This window comes from Carettochelys insculpta, chromosome 10, assembly GCF_033958435.1.
Source record: "Carettochelys insculpta isolate YL-2023 chromosome 10, ASM3395843v1, whole genome shotgun sequence".
NCBI classification, from domain to species: Eukaryota; Metazoa; Chordata; order Testudines; family Carettochelyidae; genus Carettochelys; species Carettochelys insculpta.
Genome location: NC_134146.1, coordinates 22165151 through 22177355, shown reverse-complemented (window position 1 = coordinate 22177355; position 12205 = coordinate 22165151). Strand labels below are relative to the sequence as shown.

At 45.1% G+C, this 12205-nt stretch overlaps 1 protein-coding gene across 1 annotated transcript in view; it reads right to left on the bottom strand.

The window, feature by feature from the left end:
• Window positions 1–6758: 6758 nt before the first annotated feature.
• The window catches only part of TRPC1 (transient receptor potential cation channel subfamily C member 1), a 43685-nt gene continuing 38238 nt past the window's right edge, over window positions 6759–12205 (bottom strand). Inside the window, exon 13 of the mRNA XM_075004789.1 lies at window positions 6759–8592. Within this exon, the coding sequence (XP_074860890.1) occupies window positions 8365–8592 (228 nt within the window). The 3' untranslated portion in view covers window positions 6759–8364. The remainder of the gene's footprint in view (window positions 8593–12205) is intronic.

Below are 12205 nucleotides of genomic sequence, written 5' to 3'. Positions count from 1 at the left end.
CGGTTTCATCCACTGCATGCTGTCTGCCATATCACTTCATATTGGTGAGAGTGAGGCCAAGGGGTTTGAGTGTGGAAGAGGGTTCAGGGATGCAGGAATGTGAGGGGCTATAGGCTTGGGCAAAGGATTTGGGTGTAGAAGTGTGAGGACTCCAGATGAGGGTGCAGGAGAGGGCTCCAGGTCCACTATGAAGAGAGAGAGGGGATTCTTCCCCCTCCCCCCCCGCCCCTCTGATCTCCTTCTCCCAGCAGCAGCATTTGGGTTCGGGGGCTGCATCTGCAGGATGGGTGCCTTGAGCCCAGCAGGTTGCAGCTGGGGTTGGACGGAAGCTGAGGGAGGGCTACACTGCCTGCAGCAAATCCTGATGCTGTGGCTGGGCCAGGCCTCTGGAGGGGCCTGGCCTCCTGGGCTGGCCTGCTTTGGTTGTAGTTATGTTCCAGTCATCCCGGCCACAGCTGGGTTCAAGCTGGTGGAGAGATGCTGGATTCAGGCCGTCCCTGCCCTGGTCAGAGCAGGCTAGAGCCTGTTCTAGGTTGTGGGTGAGGTGGCCCTGTTTTGGCTGTGGCAAGTCCTCACCTTGGGACGAACTCCACAGTCAGCTGCACAGCAATGCGACCATGTAACTTACAGGGAAGTTAGGTCTGATCCATGTCTGAAATAAAAACCAAGTTAAAGTAGATGGAGAAATTTAGAGTTCACTGATACATAATGGAGAAACCAAAGAACGGATCTGTGGTCAGGCAGACAAACTGTTTTGATTTTTGGTTCTACAACTACACACAGTCTGAACTTTGTCACTGACAAATTACATGTGGCAGTAGAGGCTCAGGGTTTGCTGGGCACTTGAGATATTTTTCATCCTTTTAAATAAATACTATTCAAATTCCTGGATGCCTCCCATTAAAGAAGTGACCTTACTCTAAGGATAACCAAATAAAAAGTGAGAATTCTTAAAGGGACAACATCAATTTGAAAACCATCTTTCTAGATTGTTCCCCCTGCACCACCACCAGCATCTGTATCGTGGTGGTGCTTAAAGGCACCAACAAAGACAGCCCCTGCTATAGTACAGAGCACACAATGAATGCAGCACTAAAGAGTAAACCGGGTGGGCGGGGGAGGAGGCAGTCAGGGGAGAGGCTGTAGAGGTACAGGGAGTTTATGTATTCAGCATCACACAGCAGTTCAATGAACAGCCAGCAATAGAACCCATGTTACCTGGCTCCAACACTGAACCAAGATGCTGTGATGCTTTGGTGATTTTCAAGTGATATTTGTTTTCAAACCATATTTGTAATTCTCCACTTTTACACTTCATTTTCAGATAGTGGTTGTAGACCATTTGTGCATTCTTGTGCTTGCATGCCTCGGTAGCTGCTTGGTGACACCTTTTCACTCCTGCAGGGCTCTGGAAGCCACGTGTACTTCCCACCGTTTACTGGGCAGGGGTGGGAGGAAGAGGGAAATAGGAGAAAAACAACTGCGCTAATCTCTGTGTTAGAGGCTGTGCACATATTAGATACTATTTTGTTAATCACTGTTCACCTTTGTATTTCCCAGCCCCGCAAATGAGCGCTTGGCTCACTTCCACAGTTAAGTATTTTAGATTGCATCCCTGTTGGGTTTTTCTCCCCTCCCCATCACAGGCAGTTTTATTGGTTTGGTTTTGGTGGTGGGATTCTTTTCCCTAGCAGCTAGAGAAGATCTAACAGCTTACTATAAATCTCTTTTCTCCACTCATGGCAGAAAGGGCTCCTGAACAGGTACTATTTCCTCCACATCAGCAACACAGCCTGAGCATATCACCTTATTCCCTGTGACTTCCCTAAAGATATCTTCCCTCCTCTTTCTGAAGAACCCCTACTCCCCATATGTCCTTCATCTTGTTAGGAAGGGTTTTCTGTAGACTACCCCAAGATATTTACCTATCCCTCCTCATCCCAAAAATCCCAAAGCCCCACTTACAATTGGAGCAAAGTAAAAGTAGTAGACTATTCAGGGGACAGTGATTCCAAATATAAATTTAGGACTAGTAAATTTGAGATGCAGTAACTTAGATTTAATCTGTGGCAGACCAAATGAAGATAACTAGAACAAACCAACTCTGAAACCATGTTAACCAGCAACATAATGAAAGTCAAAAAATCTCTGTTCTTGACTATTTGCTAGAAATTGTATAAGCAAGAAGAAAGTGCTTTTGTAGAAGAGAAGGGAAGCTTCATTTACGTGATACAAAGAAGAAACTAGTTTGATCAAGACAAAAATAAATTTCCTATGAGCCAAAGTGACAACTCACTTGAAAGGAAAAAGATAAAGTGCCTGAAGACATCAGTAAACCCCAACAGTCTCACTAGCAGAAACATTTGCAGCAGTCATGCCTTATATAGTATTATAGTTTGTATGAAGAAATTCCCAATTCCTATAGCTAAATTAGCTCTAATTAAGCATCTTGCAGTATTCTTTTTGTGTCAGTTGGGAGCATTTTTGCTGCAGTTGAGCGATGGTAGAGGTAGTCATGTGGCAAGAAAAAATACCCAAGATTCCAAGTCAATAGGCAGAAGTGGCCACCAAATTAATTTCAAAAGAGAAAATGCTCCTAATAGAAAGAAAATAAGAAACAGATTATAAGCAAAAAGAGCTTGTCATGCTACTGTCCATTACACACAACCACGTATCTAGCACTGACTCTCAATTACATTAATATATTGAGACTAGACCCCGAATTTTAAACGGCAAGATTTGTAGGATAACCATCAGATCTGAAACATACCAAACATACTCTTAACACTGCTAGAAAGCAAATAAACCACAGGAAAAACTAATGGCAGATCCACTAGACTAAGAGTTGTGTTACTATACCAGGTGAAAAAATGTTTCCACATGATCCCATCACTTACAGATTGAAGATTTACCTGCTAATTTCAGAAGAAACAGTATCATGTAGACGAAGGAATTGCTGGTGTTGCATAAGCTCGTCACTGAGCTGTAAAGAGCTATTGTCTCTTCAGAAAAACATTTCAGCCAAGTGTTTCCAGACTTTATAGATGCACATATTACTTAGTAGACCAATAAATGTTGCGTGGATGAAACCCAGAAAATCTGAAAGCCAAGCATCATGTCCATGACAATACCTTGAGGATCCTTTCATCAACAAACCTGTTTGAGACTGTGGCTAGAAGTGAGCCTGGAACATCAATTCCATTGTATGAGAAACACAGTTGTGAGCAACAGTAACTTGTCAAGTAAGAAAAAGCAATCACTCTCTTAAAGCTGCCAGAGAGAGAAAATCTGAAGGCACTGACCACAATGAATATGCATCACCCAGAAAGGTTGTGTGTACACCCCCCGCCCAGAAAGGTTGTGTACACACACACACACACACACACACACACACACACACACACACACACACACACACACCCCTACTTAGAAGTTAAACTTCGAAATAGGGCACTATGCCATTCCGAGGAATGGAATAAGGACTTAGAAGGTGGGCTCCCTACTTCAAAGTTTGCAGTAAGGGAAAATGTGTGTAGACTCTCTGCTGGCTACTTCAATGTAGTGCCTAACTTCAAAGTTAGTTCTAGCGTAGATGTACCCATAGGCTACATCCACACCATAGCGATCTTTTCAAAAGTGATCTTCCAAGAGATGCCTCCTGGAAGATCTCCTTTCGCAAGAGCACATCTACGCACAAAAAGCAGATTGAGCTTTCAATCCACTCTTTCAAACGTACAAGTCACTCTTTAGAAAGAGGATGTCCACACAGTGACAGCTGCTCTTCAGAAAGAATGGAGCAGGAAACGCTGTGGATGGGGTCGCATGGCTGCCAAGCCTTCCCTGGACATTCAGCCAGCTGCTCCCTTAAAGGGCCCCTCCCCAACCCCCCTTCCCTGCACATGCTGAGGGCTGCCAAGCTGTCTGCAGCACAGTGGACCCTGTGCAGGGACCAGACTCCCAACGGAGAGCCCCTGGTCTCCAGCAGCTCGCTGGCAGGGAATTCCTAGATCTCGTGGTCCACCTGCTGGCCATAGTGCTCATACCAGCCCTCCAGCAGGGAACCCCCTCAGCCACAATCCTGCAGAACTCCTCTGTGGGACAACGTCTGTGCCCTCTCCCCTGGGTGATTTGGCGCCTATGGAGCTATCCCATCAGCGCTCAGTGGTGGGACCGGCTTGTGATGGGGGAATGGGACCATGACAGCTGGCTCCAGAACTTCTGCATGCATTCTCCAAGCAGATGTTTCTGGAGCTGTGCCAATAGCTGGGCCCTGCCCTATGGCACCAGGACACCTGCATGCAGTCTGCTCTCCCTCTGGAGAAAAGGGTTGCTATCATGATCTGGAAGGTGGCCGCCCCAGACAGATACTAGTCTGTGGGGCACCAGTTCAGGGTGGGCAAGGTGACCACTGGGGCTGTCCTCATGAAGGAAAGGCATGCTTGGGTCAGACACCCACCATGGTGGACCATTGGAGACGGTGTGTGGAGGTGCGAAGAGTCTGGGAGGGGACAGGGAAGGAGAGCCCTGGAGGGGCCAGAAGGGAAGGAGCATGGGGAGCAGGGACCAGGAGTACCCCGCCATGCAGTCACAAGCACATACCTTCTCCATCCTGTGCAGGTCATCAGGGTGATCAACACCATCCGCCTGTGGAGGGTCATCCGTGTCAAGGACCTTGACGCTGCTGTTGCAGGATCTGCTGCTCTGGGGTTTCCCAACTGTTTTGGCACCCTGGATGGGACCCGCATTACCATCCAGGCCCCAGACCACAGCGCAGGCCGTTTGATCAATAGGAAGGGGCAGCACTCCATGCTGGGGGTGCCCCAAGCCCCCTCTGTAGCTGCTGCGGGGCTCCCCATCCCTTGGACGGGGCTTGCTGGCCCTCAGATGGTGAAGCTGTTGGAGCAGAAGGGGAGAAGGATGATCCATCAGTCCCGCAGCCTAGCCCCGAGGGCTGTGCCCCACCCTGCCCCGCTGTCCACTGGCCCAGCAGCCCTGGGGGTTCCCAGGCACTCAGGGATCCCTGTTTGTGTAGGACGTGTGCTGGGCATGGTCCACCACCTTCCCTGGGCATGCGGCTGGCGCTGTCATCCACAGGAGCAGGTACTGAGTGCTGCGCACCGCCATCTCCATGGCCTGAAATACACAGCTGTTCAAAGTGCATCCAGAGTGGGGCTGGCAGCCATGTGGTTGGCCCGCTGCCAGCTGTGGCACAGGCAGGTGCCCCCTCCCCACATTCCAGAGGGTGCAAAGAGGCCAGTACCTACCCGAGGGTCCCTCAGGGAACTCAGGGCAGTCCCTGGTGGCGGGTGCCAGACTCAATAACCTAGATGGGAGGGCGATTGTGAGTGCCATCTCCTGGCGGGTGGTCCAGCCCAAGGGGCCTGGTAGGCATTCCAGCTCTGGCTCTGGCCCCATGGTGTCCACCATGACAGGAGGGGCTGTTTCTTTGGCCCCGAGGAGGCGGTCGAATTCCTCGTAGTGGGGGCAGCTTGTGGGTACGCTGAGTGGCCAGCCACATCCCTGGCCCTGATGTAGACCTGCCGTGGTTCTTTCGACTTACTTGGTCTCTCTCTCTCTCTCTCTGTGTGTGTGCGCACGTGCGTGCGTGCGCACGTGCGCACACACATGCATGCGTGCACACACACATGCATGCGTGCACACACACAAGGGTGGTCAGGCCAGTAGACAGCCAGGCAAATGCTGCAGCATTCTGGCACTGGCTGGTGGCCTGCAGCAGGACCTCTTCATCCCCCCCACGCCCCTGGTTCCTCAGCTCCAACCATGATGGGGCCCACTTTTTTGTTCCCTGGACGGGCTCCTGTGAGCCCTCTGCTGGCTCAGTGGGGTTCCTGGCGGCACAGGGCTCCTGGTTGCTGGCCATGGGGGTACTGGTGTGGCTCAGCAGGCTTGAGAATTGGTGGGGGTGCTGCCGCAGGCTCAGCTTCCTGCCATGTGGTTTCTAGGTCCCTGCGACTTTACCTGTGGCTGGACACAGGGAGCATAGTGCTCTGCTCGTGCTGGCCACGGCATCTCGGCGCACCAGCTGGCTGGCACCATGGAGGACTGCTCTTCTGAAAGAGCGGTCCATGGAGTGTTTACATGTTTTCTTTCAAAAGTGCCTTTGAGAAGAAGGCAGAAACAAGAGGGGAAGAGAGCTTTCAAAAGGAACACCATGTTCTTTCCATTTAATTTCGCAAGGACACTTTTTGTGTGTAGAGGCTCTCCTGGATGTTTCAAAAGAGCCCCTTCTTTTGAAAACTATTTGGAAAGAAATTGCTAGTGTAGATGTGGCCATAGAGCCTACTTCAAGGGGGCTCCATTCCCTATCTTAACTGCACCTATTTAATAGGTACAGCCCTCACAGAATGAGGTTTACCAATTTTGAAATCAGACAACTGCTATTTTGAAGTTATTTCAAAATAGGAATTGTACTGTGTAGATGCTAGTATAGTTTTTTTTGAACTAACGGTGGTTATTTCTTTGCTGTATAGACCTACCCCAAAAAGCCGTATGTTTAAACCCAATCTGGGATATGCATAATTCCACAGTACAGAAAATATATTATTTTCAGAAGAAATATTTTCATAATAAGAATTTCTTCCAAAAGAGGGAACATTGACATAAGCCTCATCATCTTCCTATCAACCATGGTAATAGGCTGTTGTGGCTACCTGCTCCTTCTGGCCTTAAGACCCACTAATGATCTGCTGCCCAACCCAGTACATTAGAACACTGCATCCACAGGATTACTGACATAACTGTGATAAATATAATCTAGTTTTCATATTAAAAATACAGGCGTTTCACATTTTCTCAATTATAATTTGTCAACTTGAATGATACACAAGCATAAGATACACTATAACCTCTATCACAGAAGACTTGCCCAGAGCTTACTTTCCATTTTAAGCAAACTTCAAGTCACAAATAATTTTGATGATTAATGATGATTCTGATACACCACCTTCAAGTTGGAAGCAATAAATCCAGGAAGAACACAAAATATTAAGATTGTAAAATTAGGGTATGAAAAAAATCCCTCCTAAAGAACATCTACAATGCAGCAGAGAGGGTACTTCTCAACACAAATAGATAGACTCTAGCTCTGCTCAAGCTAGTATGATAGAAGTAGCTAGGTAGTATTGGCAACAGCTTGGGCTAGCTGCCCGATTACAAACTTGCCTGGGCTCCCTAGGTAAACCCCCAAATGGTTAGCCCAGGCCATGCCTCTGTTACCGCGGCTGTGCTGCTCCTTTCAGCAAGCCTGTACATTGTGCTGGAAAACACACTCCTAGCTGCAGCATACACGTACCCTAAAACACAGCCTTCTGAATGCACAGTCACAGTGGCTGCTGTTATACAGAAATAATAGTACAGCACCTCCATTTCTTTTAATAAAGAGGAAATATTTAGCCTGGCAAACACGTTTTTATTTTTTATATATATATATATGTACATGTGTGTGTGTACGCGCGCGCGCGCTCTCTAGACCCATATCTAATTTTTGTTTAAAATTATGTTCTCCTATGCCAAAGATGTGTAATGCATATACCCAATTTTCTGAACACTACTCAAAATTAAGAAGCTTTTTCTTTTCTTTTCTTTTTTTTTTAAAAAAAAAACACAACGTAAGAGTTACCCTCTCCAAATGGGCAATGTGCACACAGTGTGCTACCTGAAAAATCCTAACATGTTTGTAGAGGACTAAATATACTATTTTAAACGGATCAGTTGGAATTCTTGAGATGGACCATTTACTTTGGCTCTATGTCCAAGATTTCAACATCTCCACTACCTTGCAATTTTCAGGGAACAAATCGCAAACTTAACTTCCCAATGTTCACAGTTGTTAATGTTCAGAACATCATGTACAGAAACTGGCACTTTTACCATCATGCAGTCTTTAACTTTCTATTGCAAAGTATTTTAAATCAGACACTGGTTACATTTATACTAAAAAGGCACCAGGTTTAGATTTTTAAGATCTCCATCTTTCCACACAATTTGAAAAAAAAACAATAACCAAGAGGAACAAAAGAGCAAAAATTGGTGGCAAATGCAACATGCCAGTTATGAAGACCTCAAGCCTAACAGCTAAAGTGACCTGTCAAAACCCACATTTTGGGGAACATTTATTGTAAAATGCTATACACATATTTTACATACTGTACATTACATACTTAAAGAGCTTTACAAGAATGACACAGTTCCACATCTTTTGAATTTAGCTGAAACTTGGGCAAATACATTTTCAAATTTAATGTGCAAAGAATTTGCTTTTCTATTTGGTCTAGCAACAGAATTAGGCCAACGCTTTCAACCATGGGTACCTAGAGTAGGACATGTTCCTTTTAAATCTGAGCTTCAGTTTCTTGGATAAAACATAGCGTATTTAGATGTCCGAAAGCCAAGTAGATCCCTCATTTCATTTCGGAATTTTGATAAATCTTGCCGCAGTTCATTGAGATTTTCCACAGTTGCTTGATCCATGCTTTGCATCTTCTGTCTCATGGAAGTTAAGTAACGATGGACTAAACAACACATCACCTTTTGGTAATTCTCGTCCCTCTTTTGCTTCAGATTTCTCCATTCCTTTAAACAGAGACAAAGATTTACTGAACAAAAGGGAATTATTTTTATGTATTTATTTAATTCAGTTTTATCCTTGAAGTCTGTACGTGACTGCATGGACAGCAACACATATGTGCATCCAAATTGGACATCTGTACATAATAATCCTCACCTTATGTACATGTACAACGTACATTATCTGTGCATTGTGTGTGGCTTTTAGCAATAAAAATGAGGCCCACAATGCTCAATTCGTGAAGCAGAAATGAAGGTCTTTTAATCTGTGTGGCCTGGAAAAGGTTATAAAAAAATTTATGTGATTTCTGATTTAATAGTACCACTATACTTAAGTGTATGTTCTGTACAGTCTTTCAATCTGGTTTGCTTGAAATATTTTTGGCTGCAAGAAGGAGCAGTAGCAATTAGTATACATAATTATAGGGTACATTAACTATGTTTTTTTTTTTAAAGAAAATGTAAACCCCAAAAAATTGAGAGACTCCAGTGTTCCTTTTTTGGTTATTTATTTTATGATGTGTTTATAATTAGTCATCCCCTCCACTCCACCTCCAGCATATTTTAACTGCACCATTATCAAAGTTACTACAAAATTTCAGCACTGAAGAAAAAAGTGTGAATAGGATTTACAATAAGCAGCAGGCCACTAAAGATTTTAACAGATTTTGTTGTAAAAGGAAAATTATAAACAGTCTTAATTAAAAACCTCAATTAAAAACTTAAATAAATATATTCCTGTTCTGTGCTTACAGTTATATTTTGGATTCACAGACTAAGAATTTATGATTAAAAGGGACCATTTAATCATCTGGTCTGATTTTTAGAGCCCTGCAAATCCACAGATATCCACAGCTGTGGATAACTGAACTGTGGCTCATTATTATGGATGTAGATACAAATTCGCAAATATTCACAGATCATTTTTGCAGATGTGAATGCACAAACAAATTTTGTATCCGCACTGGGCTGTACTATTTTTATCAACATCACAAGCCATTATATTTCTCCTAGTCAGCCCATGTTGAGCAGAACAACTTGTGCTTGGCTAAAGCATCTTCCAGGAAGACATCCAATTTGATTCGAGGACATCAAGGGACAGGCACTTCACCACTTCTCTTGGTAGTTTGTTCCAAAGGTTATACATTCTCCAATTAGAAATGGGGAACAAATTTTAAACAATGAACTTCCTGCCTTCAGCTTCCAGCTATCCCTGGTTCTTGTCATACCTTTTTCCACTGGACTAAACTGGCTTTTAGTAGTCTATATATTATCCCTGTGAAGATACTTTTGTGCTATATCTTTTGATAAGACATACAGACTGAGATCTTTAAATTGCTCACTGCAGGACATTTTTTCCAGCCCTGGAATCATTTTTGTGGTGCTTGTTTCCACCCTCTTATATAGTTCAACACCCTTTTTGTAGTGCAGGCACCAACACTGTTTACATGGAATTCTATTACTGATTTCACCAATCCCCTGTTCAGAGGTGAAAAATCACCTCGGTATTTCTAGTTACTACTCCCTTATTTAATGAGCTGAATATCACAGTAGCTCATCTCATCACAGTATGACAATAGGAGCTCATGTTGCATTGTTTGTCCAACAGGAACCCTAAATCCTTCACACAGGCATTGTATTCCAGAATTTACAGCCCCCACCCCCCGGGGTCTACAGGAATGGCCTGCACTGTTTGCCCCTGCCTATATGACTTGGTATTGGTTATACTAAAAACATATTTATCCGAATGGACCCAGGTTACCAAGCCATTCCAATCACTCTGTATGACTGGCTGAGCAGTTAAAAATGAGGTCAATCTTTGTGCCAGTTGCCAGTTTTATCAGCAGTGGTTTGTTGTTTACTTCCAGATCACTGACCAAAATGCTGAATAGCATCAGACTTTGTACTGATTATTGCAGAACCCTAGATTTCTGTTCCGCCATTTTATGAGGATTCTGCACTGACAGCTATTTTTGAGCTCTGTCTGTTAGCCAGTTCTTTTTTTCATTCAACATGGGCTCTGCTAATACTCTGCAGTGCTAATTTTTAACCAGTGTGCCACGTGGCACTGCAAAGATCTTACATAAGTATATTACATTTACTCAGCTACCTCCACCAGCTGAACAGATGATCTCTTCAAAGAGTTACATCAGATTTGTTTGACAAGAATGGATTTCCAGAAAATCATATGGATCGGCAATTACATTTTTACTCTTTAATTCTTCATCAACTGAATCCCCTGCCCTCTTGACCATTATTTTGCATATAACTGAGAATATGCTTGGAATATATTACAGTCAAAGCACTTTCTTCTGGAATGATAAGACGGGAGGGGGCACAGGACTGAGTCACAGGAAGGGGAAGGAATACAGGTAGAAGAGAGGACTTGGGGCAGGAGGTTGGAATGTGAGTGTGTTTCAGGTTGCTGGATCCAGAGGGTGCTCACCTTAGGCAGTTCCCTGCAAATGGTGACCTGTCCCTGCTGTGTGTGGTGGAGATGCAGCTAGGTGTCTCTGCGCACTGCCCTCCCAAACTGCTGACTCCACAGTGCTTCTCGGCCAACAGTAGCTGCAAGGGTGGCACCACCAGGCACTAAGCTGTGCCTGCTTTAGGAGCAGCACGGATAGGTTGCTGTCAAAATGAGCATGACCTGCCCTCCCAATCCAGCACCCCAAAATGGTTCCTATGCCCTCATCCCATCCCCTAACACCCTCATATAACCAGCGCACGCCAACCCCAACCATGGGCAGAAACAGGGTTACTTACCTCTGTAACTGTTGTTCTCGAGATGTGTTATTCATGACCATTCCAATTCAGGTGCATGTGCCTGCCCGGGTGCCAGAAATTTCCTCCCCTAGCAGGAAGGCGTTGGGTTGGTGCAGCAGCCACTGGAGTGGTGCCCTTCAATTTAGGCACCACAAATCCCTCCCCTTCCTGTCCTCCCCTCCCCCACCCCCTTCCTTTTTACTGGCTACTCCAACAGAGGAGAAGGCAGGAGGGTTTTGGAATGACCGTGAACAATACATCTCAAAGAACAACAGTTACAGAAGAAGTAATGATTTTTTCTCTTTGAGTGACAGATGCAATTTAGGTGAACGCGAAGCTAACGTTAGGAAGTGGGTTCGGAGTTCTGAACCAACTGGAGCACTGCTCTACCTATCTCAACATCCCCCCTCACTCGCTGCGTGACTGCACTGTGGGCTGGAAATGTGTGAACACAGGAGTAAGTAGCTGCCCTACAAAATTCCTGAATAGGAACATGGACCAAGAAAGCCGCTGAGGATGTCTGGACCCTCGTAGAGTGACCTGTGATAGGAGGAGGGGAAATCCCCGCTAGCTTGTAGCACTCCTTAATACATGCTACAATCCATGAAGAAATCATTTGGGAAGACATTGGGAGACCCTTCATATTATCTGCAACAGTTGTGCTTTCCTAAAGGGTCTGGTCCTGTCAAAATAGAAGGCTAAGGCCCTTCAGAGACCTAGCATGTGTAAACTCTGATCCCTGGAATTGGAATGTGGCTTGGATAAAAAACTGGCAGCAAAGCGTCATGGTTTTTAAATCATGTAAGCTAGAAAAGCACGTAAGTGGAAAGAGGAGACCACCTTCAGTAAGAAT